This window comes from Fringilla coelebs (assembly GCF_963513975.1).
Source record: "Fringilla coelebs genome assembly, chromosome: 1".
In the NCBI taxonomy this organism is placed as follows: Eukaryota; Metazoa; Chordata; class Aves; order Passeriformes; family Fringillidae; genus Fringilla; species Fringilla coelebs.
The window spans coordinates 12,219,760-12,234,284 of record NC_140028.1 but is presented as its reverse complement, the minus strand read 5'-3'; the positions used below and the strand labels follow the sequence as shown (position 1 = coordinate 12,234,284).

Sequence of the window (14,525 nt, the reverse complement as noted above, 5' to 3'; positions counted from 1 at the left end):
GCACAGAAGGATGGAGGGAGGGTGTGAAGGATGAGAGGGAGGCGGCGGCGCTCCCTACGACGTAGCCGAGCCCTCCCATCACATGACGGCGCCGGCTGATGAGGCGGTTCCGCTTGCCCCGGTGCCCGGCGCTACCGTCCGCCTGCCTCTACCGCCGGGAGGGCGGCGTGGGGCCGCCCCCGGGACAGCTGCACTCTCCAGCTGCGGGGACGAGGTGAGCAGCGGCCGCTGGCGAGGGTGGCTGTCCCCGCCGGCCCCGTCCCCTCCGCGGGCGAGGGCGGCGCTCCCCGCCAGGGCGCGGGAGCGGCGGCGGGACGGGTGCGGGGCCGTGTCTCCGTGCGGGACTGCCCGGCCTGCCCCGGAGCGGCTGAGGCGGCGAGAGGCCCTGGGAGCGCGGGGCGTCTGCTCGGCGGGCGCTGCTCCCTGCCCCTACAGGGAAGGGTCATCTCCCTGTGGCCGCTCATCACCGAGTGTGCCTGGGGCTGGACACTGATCCTGGTGCTCAGAGAGCACTTGACACCTGTAGAGCTGCTGTTACAGAAGCAAATAATACTTTTTTCTTACCTCTGCTTCATAGTTTGAGATATTGAAGCGTAGAAAGTTTAGGTACTTTCCTCAAATATTTAAAATAGCGAACAGAATAGAAACTGTAGGTACTTTTGTTCTTATCCTGTCTGGACCATTTCATCACTTGCTGAAAGAAAAAAAAAAATGTCATCAGTAGTTTCCCGTTCAGCACGGAGTTTGCTGGTTGTGTTTTCCAGACGTGAGGGGGCTGGGGGTTCCACATGAGAAGTGTTTTGAGGCACTCACTGAAGACGTTCCTGGCAGAAAAGAGTGTGGTGGAAACACTGCAGTGAAACCAGTTCCCGAGAGGAATGTGCCCCTCCCTTGGAAGGTAGAATGGACAGCTCCAAGCTGAAGTTGAAGAATTCACTTAGAAAGTTCAGGAGTGAAATCTTTGCCTTGTGATCTATAGGAGACCTGAGGAGCAGCTGACTGGCTCAGCTGGAAGTGATGGGGGAACAGGACCTGTAAGCCCTGGAATAGCAGAGCGTAGGAGGTAAAAGGAAACAGCACACGTGCCAAACACTCCCCTGCCAGGGGTTTAGAAGCTGCCGAGACAATGCTGGATCCTGGGGTGGTGGCCATCTACCTTTCTCTCCCCATTTGCTTTTTCTTTCTTTCTCTGGTTTTCTTAGATATTCTTCTTCTCCTGAAAATGTGTTGTAAGTCAGACTGAAAACTTCCAGTGTCTTCTTGTGTCTGGAGAAGTTAAAATTTGCTGAGCTGAAGTTTGGGAAGTGCTTTATTTTTGTCTGGATGTTTTAAAATTTGCCAAGTACCTTATTTTACTTGAATGTTCTAAAGTTTGCAAATAAAAGTTGTTATTGAGTCTCCTGGTAATTTGGTTGCTTTTCCCATGCACTGCCCAGGGTGTATCCCACTGCCTTCCTCTGAACCCCTCCTCTGGGGCATTGCAGGATTGTAACCAGTTTCTAAGAAAAATAATCTTTTATTAGAAAAACAAAAAAAAGAAGAAAATTTATCCAAAAGAAATTATTTTCCAAAAGACAGACTGAGGTGAACCTACCACTGCAATGATATGATTTAATGTCATAACCAGTAACTTCTGCTCCTGTGCAGTTTGCTTGTGAGAATGAAGGAGCCTTTTTAGCTTTTCACTGTTGTTTTTTTGGTTTTTTTTTTCAGATTCCTGCTTTCACAGTGTGTATCTGTGAAATTTCCAAAAGAACAGCAGACTTTCTCAGTGAGATCTACCAATTTCAAGAGGGGAATCAGGCTCTCTTTGTTAATTTTGATACACAAAATGGGCTCAGAAGGATAAAGCTGCTAACGTGATTTTATGTGACTTCACTAGTGTGTGTTTGGATCACAGAGGTTCTATACAAACAGTCTTGCTAAGATGGCAAACAACCACCTTAAAAAAAAGTTAAATAATATACTAGCTGAAGGAATTTGTTATTAAATATTCAAGAGTATCCTTTTTCTTTCAGGGAGTTCTGTAAGGAACTTTTCCCTTGTCTTCTGTTGTTAGTTTGACAGTCTCTACAGATCTTTAATGACAGCAGTCACAGTCTTCTGTCAGGGAGAACCTGAGCTGACAAAACAAGAGCTGTAGTTGAAGCCTGCTGCATCTGTGGAAAGATGTACCTTTAGAAGGGGATAGAGAGGAAGACAAATTTGCATGTAATTAAGAAGTTCAATTTGTGGTGAGGTTGAGCTGTTGTTAAAATGTTGCTGGAAGCACATGACCTAAAGATGGTATACTAAAAGATGGTATTGACTGGCCAAGCACATTTGATAAATGGAAAAAAAGAAAATGATAGGAAAGAAACATTAGGAGACAGCAGGTATTCAGGTCTCATAGTCTGCATGGTACTTGTGAGGAATGTGGCAATGTTCATGTTAGGGGGAGCACAAGGTGTAGTTCTGAAGTCTCAGGGAAAGCAGTAGAAAGAGATACAGCCTTAGGTATACAAAGCTTGGGAAAAGCACTGCACTTTCTATACATGTTGTCCAGATTGCTGTTGGATTATAGCCTGTCAAAGGCAGTTATTGATAGAACAAATCTTCCCCTTCTGGTATACCCCAGATTTGTTTGTGGATTCTGCTCTTTTTCTCCTCCAATGGCATCTCAATATAGTCCTTGAACATACTAATTATTCTTTACATGGACTAATGCAGTATTTCTGTATATCTAAGAGGTCTGCTTTGCTGTGTCTATTTTTTTTTCTTTTTTGGTGTATCTAAAGCTGAAGCAGAATTTTTCTGATCTGCAACTTGAAGTATAAAATTCTGCATTCCAGGTTCATGTTTCTCACAGTAGCTACATGTCTGAGGGGGTTATGGCAAAGCATGAAGAAGGAAGAGCAGAAATTGGGGATTTTTGAGAATAAACCAATGGATGTGAGCAGTGTGGATTTGAAATTTCTAATGACAGAGCAGCTAATCCCCACAAGGGTGTGGGCTGTGAGTGTGTATTGGAGAGCCAGAGGGTGCTAAAGAAGATAAACAATAGTACCTGGGTGACTTAATTTTGTGCTAATGGAAGATGGGTACCAAAAGTTTGTAGCATCTTTGGCAGAAGTAGGCAGCATTTTAAAGATGGGCTTTTATTTAAAAATTATGCTAGATATTTTACTCTCAAGTACACTCTTAGTAGAGTGACTCTTCGTTAGATTATTTTTTCCAAGGGCCAGCTCTTGGTGAAATTTAATTGAAGGTGAGAAACCATATTTCTTCCTAGGCTAACTGGTTATTTGCCTAGATAACCCAGACAAGTTTTTGGGCATGTAGGCTTTTTTGGATCTTCTTTTGCATCTGAAATAGAACAGTAGTTTTCATGCAGATGTAACTGTAGAGTTTGACCTTCACTGTGGTTTAGTGGTAGAAATGAGCAGAGGAAAATGCCAGTTGCTTTTAGTGGTGTAGTTTTGCTTAATACTGAATAGGAGGGGAATTGAAAACCTGTGATGAATTGCACTTTCACTGAAATTACTGACATCTTGGGAGCTAAGTTTTCATTCCTGCTCCCTAATGCTTCAGTGGTTCTGTTGACACTGCTTTATGTTTAGCTATCTATTAGAACTTATGTTTTCTCTCCCAAATTCTTTGTGTGCAAACTGCTTTTAATTTGTTCTCCCTGTTGTTTCTAGAGTAACAATTTCAAGATGTCAGGTGGTCCAAGAATCTCGTTCAATGCAATTGATTCTGCTCTTTCTTCTTTGAAAAACTGCCAGTCCTACATCAACTCTGGAATGGATGTGGCTACTCAGGTTGCCCTTGACCTTGTGGAAAGTCTCAGTAAGTATATTCCCTCTTGTATTGCATCCTGAATCGTCTGGGGCAGATGAGTCCCAGACCTATGTATTTTGACTTAGTTACTATTAATATCAATCTTTATTATAGCTCTTCTGGCTTGGCCAGGGTGTTTTCATTGCAGTCATTTCACTTAAATGAAAAATTTCATTTAAATTATAAATTCAGTGAAAACATAAATACCTGGCAAACATTATCCCTGCTTTTGTGATAGCCAAGACTAATTGTGTTCCAGTGATTGTTACCCTACAGCTTTGTAGAAGCTTTAATATTGCTGAATGAGATGGAGAAGGCCCCTCAAGTGGCTGAATAAAACGAGTTTTCATTATCATACTGCTTCTTTGTGTGTGTTTTATTTGACATTCAGGGCAAAACATATTAAAATAATGCTAAAGATCTTGAATACAAAGCTTGAGACACCCATTAGGGGATGCAGGTTTTTAAAGTCTTGTCATTGCTATTTCACAATAAAAGTAGCACTGCAAAGCTACTTTTCAAGGACAAGCATTAGCTGACCCATTTCCCTATCTTGGATCTGTGTTAATGTTTTTACTATTTAAATTTAAAGCTCCAAACTCCTGACAGTTTTAAGAAAGAGTGGAGAACAAGAATCTCCTGAAAGAAAAGCTCTGCTGTTCATTATAAATCTTGCACTCAAGTAAGCCAAGGATTACGTACAATCAAGATTAATGTTTTTCTCATTGTCTAGTGTGATGTTCTCTCTCCTTTCACCTTTTTATCCATACTGCTGTCAGAGACAATTGACATGCCATTTCTAGCAGGAAGAGGAAATGGAAAGCTTGTCTGAACAGTCACCTGGGGATTCCCTTTGACGTAAAACTCGTGTAACCAGTTCCATTTTCCCTCTGCTTTAGCAGTACCATCTCTCCTACTTTGTCATAAGCAATGCATAGAAATACATTGAATGTATTGAAGTCTTTCATCTCCAAGACCGCAGAAATTAATTATTTATACAAAAATTAAAAGTTTTTTGTTAATTTCACTTTTCAGTAGAAGCCCCTGTTGCACTCCTACTGGGAAGGGTATAAGGTAATTTAACTGTGGAGGGCTGCAGCTGCAAGTCTGTGCCTTGTACTCCTAGGAAATGTCTCTTCCTTATTTACCTGCTTCTGACACATTAATCTTTAATTAAAAGCTTGAAATTATTTTGTTCACTTAACTCAGTAACCAAAAGGACCATTTTTAGCATTTTATCCTGAGAGGAGATTACTCCTGATGAAATACCTGGTTGCAGTTAAGTAACATCATGTGGCTGGAAAATAGCTCCTACCTAGACCATAACACATTTTATTCTAGCAGAGGCAACTTTCCTGTTGAATCATGGTTACAGAACTACCAAGCATGATCTATTATCATAGTACATCCCATTGCACTACAGAGAAGGTATTCCGGATTTGTAGGTCATACTTCTTTGGTCTAGTGTTCCCAAATTACATTTTTACCTACAACAGTTGTCTTCTTCACTCTTACACCTTTCCTTGCAGATGTATGTACATGGAATGAACAGATAGTGAAGGTCTAAGGTTTGGTTTTCATTCCCCTGACTACTCTGCTTGAACTTCAAGTTCTTGTGCTCCTTGCAGAATGCCATCAGGAAAGATACCGGGTTTCTGTGGCATGACATGCTTGGTAAACTCTTGGTGTTTTAGAATTAGCATCATCTGATCTGCTGGACTTGACTGTTCAGCTCTCACCTCCAGCCCATATGTGGCAATTTCTGTTTCTAAAGCTGTTGCTCATCTATCCTCCTTTGCCTTCATGTTCTAAGGCAAAATACTAATTTAATTTTGAGACAGAGTTAGATAATATATTTCTGTGTTTCTCTTTCTGTCTTGTTTGTAATTTGCTTTAATTTCCTTTGCAAAATTTGGCTGTCCAGCTTCTGACAGGTTTCATTGCCAGGCTTTGTGGAAGCAAGGAATTCTGTTGCAACTGTTTGTTTTAGTTTACAAGCACTTTTTCTGTGTGTTTATTTTGTTCCTTTAGTCTTTCATAATGGACAATGCTGCTTTTTTGTGAATAGTAATGAAGTACATAGCAAGTACGTACATAGTACATGAGAAAAAAATTACATTTGCTTCTTAAGGTAACTGAAAAGACAGAAAAGTTAGTTCAGTGAGTGATTTTTTCTCTCTTAATTCCTATTCTCCACAGACAAAATCCTGAAAACATTTCCTGTTAAATGTATTTATTAAATGTTTCTTTTGTTCTACTCCTGTATAGCTTTATGAAAATAAATTACTGGTGTTCGATGTTTGGGTCACGCATTGCTCATTTATGAACCTGTACAACCTCTAGAAAAATAAGGCTATTTCTTATTAATAAGACTATTATTAATAATAGCTAAATGAGTGCAGAATAATTTTAATGTATTTGATCATGAAAAATTCTTATTTTTTAGGGGGTTTTGTGGATGTCCATGAAGTTAAATTGTTGATTTAGATATCCCTGTCAGTTGAGAACCTGCTGACTTTTAGCATTGAACATTGGTGTTATGAACATGTGCTGACAAAGAGACAGAATTTTAAAAGATCCTGGAAGGGTTTAAGGATCTAGAGGTGAAAATTATTTTCAGCAAACTGAATGTGAAAGAGAAACAATTTAAAAGCTCATTTTATTTAATGAGTGAAAAAGAAAGATGAACCTTTTGTTCTCAGTCTTTCTACTGATTATCTTTTAGATACTGACATTGTCTAATGGTTGTATTTTTCATTTCTTTACAGAACACTGTTGTTGTATGGGAGCATTTTGAAAAGTTACTGTATAAATAAATTATGTAAGCAAAAAACCAGATTGTGCACACTTAGTTTCAGTATGTCCTGCCTATGCTCAAAATACTCCTGGACATTCTGTGGCCCAGGCTAGTAAAATGCTGAAGGAAAGGACACACTGATATTTGTGAGTGGTCCACCAGCCTTCCAAGGGTATGAATATTTTAAAGCTATGGCACATGCTTATGTCCTTTGCTGGACTGGAGACTTAATAGATTTGAGAAATTGAAGATGTCACTGTTCAAAATCAGTTATAATGCAAATCAAATCCTCTCAGTTCTACTATAATTTGTGTCTTCCTAAATTTGCCTTATTCTGGTTTTGAGCTTCAGTGGTGTGATTGCAGAAAGAGAATTCATTAAGTCACTTGTCACAAGTACTTGTTTGGCAACATCTCTGAATTGTAATGCTCTCAGTATTGAACTTTGAGCTGTGTGTTTGCCCCTCTGCACGCAGAGGAGCAGCTGTTTGCACTGCTAATTTAACTTCTCTAGGTTGAACTTGCTTTACATACCTACTTGGAGTAGTTCTGTAGCCTTAGAAAGCACTGATGGATGTCCATGTCAAATACTTGAACGATAAGTTTTATTCTGTATTTTTGGAATTAGTGAAACCTGCAATTCCTTGTTGACTGATGTGCTGATTATGGTAAGAATATGCTGGCCCAGGACAAATCTGTCATATCCATGACAGACATCCATTCCCAGCTTTGCTCAAAATTTTTGGATGTAAATTTGGTTAGCTTGCTGAGGATGGCAGTTTCAGGTGACTCTTCAACAGAACTTTCTCAAGAATATGGGATTGTAAAGTATGGAGGGCTGTGGATATTTGAATGAAGAAATCTAACTCATGGTCATCTCCAGGCTTCCAGTCCAACAGCTGCTTCCAGTCCAACAGCTGCTCTGTCGATGGGGTATTTTGTCTGGGCTGGAGTGCAAGCTGGGAGATTGTCCAGTACAAATGGGAAATAACTGGGATGTCTGGAGAGTATACTAACTACAAGTAGTTAGTATACAAGACAAGAATTTCTTAGCACTAAACTTTTGAAAAGTATTTTAAAGAATAAACAGTAAGGTTTTGTCTAATTAGCTGAATGGGTTTTCTAGTAGAAAGCAAGATGCTTCCTTGATGTCTGGAACATTCTTTCAATCACACATCACTTTCCCAGTGTGAAGTGTAGAGGCCATGAAATGTGGAATAGCTGTTTTTGGGAAACAATTACTGCAGGTGAATTCTAATCTTAGTTGAGGACAAAAAAAAAGAGCTTCCTTTTCTTCAAAAACTTGCTGAAAATGACATGGTCAGCTGCTGTCCATGGCTGTTTGCCATCTGTATTACAGAGCAGTGATCCTCCTGTAGCACTATCCGGATCTGCTTGAGAATTCCTCTGTGTTTTCTTACCATCCTTTGAAGGGTTTTTCTGCTCACCACTGTGTGCAGAACAGGCCCAGGGGTCTTAAAAATGTCAGTGATACAATTCTTTGGCATGTTCCCCAGATTAAGTTAGAGTTACAGCTCTGGCTTTTCTTTCTTGTCTGGTCATTACATAACCTGCTCTTTCTGCCAGCAGAGTTTACCTCAATTCTGTCTGCTTACTCCATTTGTCTATTTCCCTGTCCCCGGGCTGCCTCTGCACTTTTCGTGTGCAGCACTGCATTTCATATGTGCAATGCCCTCCTTTTCTGGCTGCTTTCTCATCTCCAGTTGACTGAGATCCAGTGTCATCATGACACTGTTCAGTACTGTTCATGAGCCTGTTCAGTACGAATTAACCAGTACTTGATAATGTAGGATCTTCTAACCCTGTGAGATTATCCACATTACTTTGACTTATATCACTGCTCATTTAGAATGGTTTTAACAAGAACAGCTCTAAATGTTGCTGAGGGTTGTTGACATGGGAAGAAATGTGGAGCTTACAGATGTGGCAGTTAGCCTTGTTTTATGAAATTATTGCTGGCCTTTTGATAGACATTTGGATGAGTTTATATGGAATATCCACTATTCTTTGCAGTGACTTTCTAAACCCATTGCAACAGCCTAAACCAGTCAGACTTGAACATTCTAAGTTTGTTCATCCCTAAAAGAGAGGCCCTTTCTATGCAAGTTTCTCTGTCATTGACCTAAAACTTCTACGTGGAATGGTATAAGCTCCAGTATGAAAATGGACTCTGTAGCTGTGCTTGAATATCAAATGATTTGGTTAATTTGTTTTCTTTGTTCCTTTTCTTCCTTGTAAATTCGAATGCAGGGTTCCTGCAGTATCGTTCCGTAACATGAATCTTGACGTTGATAAAGTTCTTGTGCATGAAATAACTATGATGTAATTGTTTTGGGATCCAGAAATCAACCTGCTGACACCTGTGCTTCTAAAATGTTTATGGTCTCTTAGTTTCCATGGTGTTAGAGATCATTGTACTTCATAAAAATAATCCAAACCTAAGGTACTGACAACAGGCTGTAGCAAATAGGCTGGAATGACACTTTGTGACTTGCTTGAGTAAGAGGTGTGAGCATGAAGGTCCTCTGACTGAGGAAATAAGCAGAATAAACTTTGCCTTGCTGCCCTGTTCTTGTCCAGGCAAGATAAGCTATGTCAAGATGTTTTCTTGCACATCCTGCCTTCTGTCCCATACAAATGTTGATTTGGTCAAGTCTCCTCACAGTGGCCTTGGAATGGTCAAAGCTGTGGTCTGTGCTGCGGGGAGAGTTCATGAGAAATCAGACCTTGGTTTTCACTCTTAGGTCCATATATCTATGAAGGCGCTTGTGAGAAGAAAGTAGCAACCAGTTTTATATACACTGTAGGAGTACAGGTTTTTTCTTAGTGGAGAACCTAAATGTAGATTTTCTTTTTCTGTTTTCTTGTTGGAGAATATAAGTGTAGAATGTGAAATAAATGGAGATAAATGGCTTTTCACTGACACTTGCTGATACAGAAATGTTTACTAGTTATGAGGAGGTATAAAATTGAAGAGAAGCCAGCAATGCATGAAGTTCATCCTTCTGTGTTAGACTCTGCTAGATGCTCCCTGTGAAGCTGCAAGAATTCCCTCATGATACCATGCTGTTCACAGAGGAAGTTTTATTCTAATTTCTCTGCCAGAAGCTGTTTGTTCACTGATCTGCTTTGTTCTACACCAGTGTCTGTGGTCCTGATTGGTGATGTGCACAAACTCAGTGTAGGCACCAATATTGCATCTTTCTTGGGAAGTTCTTTTCCTGTTGTCCAAAGTAAGCTTATATTTTGTGGTATGGGAAATAAAATGTTCCATATTCCTTTCTCAAAAATACTAATTTTCCTTTTCTTCAAATCCCTTGTTTAAGATTAATCATTTAAGGGAGGATGTGCTTTTAATCTTATGCTTCTCTTGTGCTGTGCTTCTTGTATTGTTTTACAGATATTTAACCTTTCAACTAACAAGGAGAAAGATATGATTTTTTGAAGTGGGTAAATACATGGTGTTACACTTGGAGTATTTCTTCTTCAAATAATTTTGTTCTTTGAAACAAGAAAGACTGGTTGAGTTCTTGTGAAATGCTTTTCTGAAAACAAAAAGTTACGTTTTTTGCACTATGCTCTGCAGTCAATATAAAAATTTTGAGAAGAGAGAGTTGGATTAATTTATTTTTTTTACCTCTCTTTACTTGCAGTGTTTATATCCAGCACTGATGAGCCCATTGCTGGAAGGCACTGGTTGGCTCTGGAAGCTGTTCTTCAAAGCAGTTCAAAAAAGGAGAATTTGGAAATGTGTCTTGTTTCAAAATCTGGAAAAATCTGACTTGTAATGAAAGATTTTTGTTCTTTTATATTTATCCAAACCCACTCTGACTGTAGTCTGTAATCTTACAAAGTGGGAAGAAACAAATATGTAGTGTTGTTACTATTTCCTAGCTGTAATTTTGACTGCAAGAAGAGCACAGTGCAGGGAGGGGAAAGCAGCTAAATTTAGCTGTAATAAGCTATATTAAGCAGCTATATTATTGTCTTAAACAGCATGCTTTTGTTCTGATAGCTCTTTTTCAGTTTGGGTGCTCATTAAGCTGGGTGCATCCAAGTATTTTTGTTCCTCAACTTCAGCAGTTCGAGAAACCCTATAGGTGGCAGCAGAGGCTTTGGTTTTTGCTTCACCGGCTGTGGCACTCTGGAATTCACTCCTAGAATGGATCTAGTGGTGTTGCTGCATACTCTTGCATTTAGTGACAATAGAATATAAACAGAGGATTTAGACGAATAGAAAGAGAATTTGTATTATCAGATCAATACAGATCATTGCATTTTATACATTTATTCCTGCATGAAGCTGCTGTGTTCTGGTTGATCTAGGAGTGTTCATTCAGAGTGAAATCCAGACTTGATTTAAAGCTTAGCTGAATAACTGGACAGAATAACTGTCCTTAGTGTGTTCTCATGGAGCTGTACTGACAGTGTGCACCTGAGCAGAAGGTCAGAGCTGGACAGTCCTGGATTTTGTCAGAACTCTTATGCGTGCTCAGATAAAAACTGCACAATTTTATTTCACAGCTTTTGAAAGGTAGGTGGTATTTACATAGTGTCTGATGTCAAATACATGCATATGTATGTGTGACTATGTATTCCATTTTCTTATGTATTTTTCTAAGGCAGTGGGTAGTTTTCTCCCCCAAAGGTCACTGTGAGTCAGAGAGATTTGCAGTCACCTGGTGGGTTACCTCATGTACCCATAGTTACTATAAATTTCTCTGTCCTAGACCTCATAAAATCTCAGTAGTCTTCAAAATAGATCATAAGTGGGATTTAAATGCTGTACAGACCTTTTTGGAGACCCTCTGTGCAGTAGTGATGTTAACCTTGAGAGAATGAGTGAGCTTACGGCTGTGAGTTATAGGCTTGAAATTGCTGGGTGAGGTTCTTTGACCTCTGCTATGCATGAGATCAGAGCAGAATGATGCTGATGGTCTGCTGCAGCTTAGAAATACTATGAAGTACTGCAGAGGTCCTGTGTGGGCTCTTTAGCACAAAGATAAATCTACCTTTTTGAACAAAAGCCAAAGAGGACTATTTTATCTGAGTAATTTACTGTATGAAAATATTCTCTGTAGTATATAAATCTGTCATTTTCTTATCATCATATTTCTGCTACAGAAATGTGGCAATAAGAAAATACTACTAACTCCTGCTTAAATGTAGAGGCATACAGTATATATAGAAAGTAGTGTGGGCTTTGAAGAACCCACTGAAGGCTTTAATTTTTGTCAATTTAAGTAGATCGGAATTCAGCTTTCAGTGATCTAATTCTGTGCATAAAAAATTAGGGAAGGAGGAGGAAGCCACAAAAGTAGGAAAAAACCTGGGGTTGGCAGCATTCAGAAAGATTAGGAATATAAAGCAGTTGTATTTCTTTTCTTGATTCTTTCCACTAGGAAAAGATTTTTCTGGGTAAAAAGTGAGCATTGTGCTGACATGTTCTTTGTGTTCGGTCAAAACATGAAAGGAGCCCTTACGTAGATGTGATCATTCTGAAACTTCATCCAGAGCCCTATGAATAGACACAGGACACTTTTCAAAATTTTATATTTTTCGTTTTTTTTCCTGTCTCTTTGTTTGTCTCTTCAAGAATTCAAGACCTTGTTACTAGTTGACTAGTTTTTACCTTGTTTTTTTTGATATTCAAATAACTTTTTTTTGTAAGGGAACATAGACCTAATTGCTAGAGGTTTTAAATACTTTCAGTTAAAACAAAACCCTCTGACTTAATTCCAGGATTTATAACATGTTTTGTGAAATTTATACCAATGTTATATGGCACTGATGCTCCAGTGAAGAATGAATATTGTAATATGTACTGATTAAATTCTAGGAATTGAAAGGGGAATGTTTGCTTTTTCAGTTAGAATTGCATGTAAGACTTTTGTGTTCCTTACTGACACTGAAACCTATGAAAAATGCCATCCTTTGGAGGATAGGCAGGTATTGGTGGTCTGAATTGGAGATTTAAAATATTTTAAATTATAATTTTCAAAGATTATTTTGTTTCCCTTCTCATTTTGTTCACCCATTTTCTCTGAAGAAGAACAAGGAACACATAATAGCATTATATGAATGAGATAAAATAACTGAGGTACTCTTGAGTCTAATTTTTCTGAGTCCTCAAGGCTGGGACTAAGTGTGCTTTCTAACTGGCATCACACTGTGGCCTTCAGAAAGTCACTGGAGTTCACAAAGTATGAATTTGCTTTCTATGAAAAAGGTGTCAGGAATGTTTGGTGAGGATGTAGGAATATCTCAAACTCCTCTGTAGTTATGCACTTCTGGTTTTGGTTATGTCATCTGTGCCTGGGGAAATTATGTTACAAGAGTCTAAAAATAATGTGAATTGTCTGTAATGGTGGTAGGTGATTGGAAAAAGCAGGAGATATGTAGTCAGGAAAAATATGTGTACAGGAGAAATAAAAGGCAGCAGAAGACAACAGACCAGCAAAGATATCATTCTTGCCTTTTAGTGAATTGACAAGTAGGAAGTGTCACAACTGTAGGTGTGATCCCACAATTACAGGTGATATGAAATGGTTTGAACCACTAAAATGTACAAAGGGCACTAAGTGGAGATTTGCATTTAGATGAAGTTTATGAGTGAGACACAGCCATGTCTACAGGAGGGTAGTCTGGTGTTTATTAGTGGGATGATACTATGTGAAGAGAGAAAATTTTACACTGATTCAAAAAATGTGCTACTAGAGCTTCTCACAGAAAGAAAATTTACAGTGAAACCCACAGTTCAGCAAGAGGTCGCCTGAAGAATCCATCCTATCTCTGAATAAACTGTTCAACCTTGTGTTTTCTTTTCTGTTGCAGTTTTCAGGCACTGGATCTTACATTTCTATCTGATAATCAAAGAGCCCAATATGTTCAGAAATCTTCAAGATGTTAGTGGTAGATCATGAGCAAGTCACCTTTAGCATCTTCAACTTCACAAGTTCAACTGCTTTAGTCAGTCTTGGTGTAAGACCCACTTTCCAGGCATGAATAATTTGTGTTGTTCTTTCTTTGAATTGAGAGACCTTATTGAAGGACAGTGCAATTAGCAGGATTTAGTCTTATGCTTGTTTACTTAGAGTCTTTGCCTGAACTATACACTATGTGCTGTTAAAGATAGGGATGCATCTGCCAAATTGTCAGCATACAGTCAACCCCTTCTTAAAAAAATCTAAAAACCAGAACAATTCCTATACCCCTCTTAGGCATTGAACAAGGGTCTGACATTACTGATGAGCATGATACAGCACAACCTTGTGTGTAGGGCACGTAGTAACCAAGTCACTGCTGTCACTCAGGCTGCCCAGCCACCCTCAGGCAGTGTTTATGTTTGGTGAGTTCCCAAACTGCAGTACACTGCAGTTACCTCTAATGACTGGGGAACTTATGCCCTTTTTCTTATTGTTGTTTCAGTTTGGGGTTTTTTTTGTTGCTAATGGACCTTTATGCCAAATAAAAGAAAATCAACAGTTATGAGTCTGTTGGAGTTGCTATTACATAAAAGGATGGGAGAAAGTGAGAGGTGACCCCCAAAGATGGTGATCACTGGGAAGACAGCACTTGGATGCAGAGAAAGAATCAAAAAGCTGGCTAGCAAGTGTTAAGGAGAAAAGAAGTGGGAATGGGGGAGCGGGATGAGAAGGAATAGAAGGGAAGAGGAATAAGTGGTAAAGAAATGTGTAATGAAGGACAAGGAAAAGTAAGAAATAAGAAAGCCACATCAACAGTATTAAGCGGGACAGTATGCTGATCAGTCTCTAGATGACAAAACTTAATTGAATACCTTCCTAATAGTGTTTCCATGTAAGCAACTTCTGTAGTTGCCACAAAGGTGTTAGCTTTTACAAAGGGGAAGAGTAGTTTGGCATATAAAT

At 39.3% G+C, this 14,525-nt stretch overlaps 1 protein-coding gene across 1 annotated transcript in view; it reads left to right on the top strand.

Annotated features, from left to right (window-relative positions):
• Positions 1 to 10: 10 nt before the first annotated feature.
• Positions 11 to 14,525, top strand: part of NSMCE2 (NSE2 (MMS21) homolog, SMC5-SMC6 complex SUMO ligase) — a gene marked incomplete at its 5' end in the record, with an annotated part of 126,006 nt that continues 111,491 nt past the window's right edge. Inside the window, 3 exon segments of the mRNA XM_084220714.1 lie at positions 11 to 31; positions 35 to 214; positions 3,681 to 3,828. Of these exon segments, the coding sequence (XP_084076840.1) occupies positions 11 to 31; positions 35 to 214; positions 3,681 to 3,828 (349 nt within the window).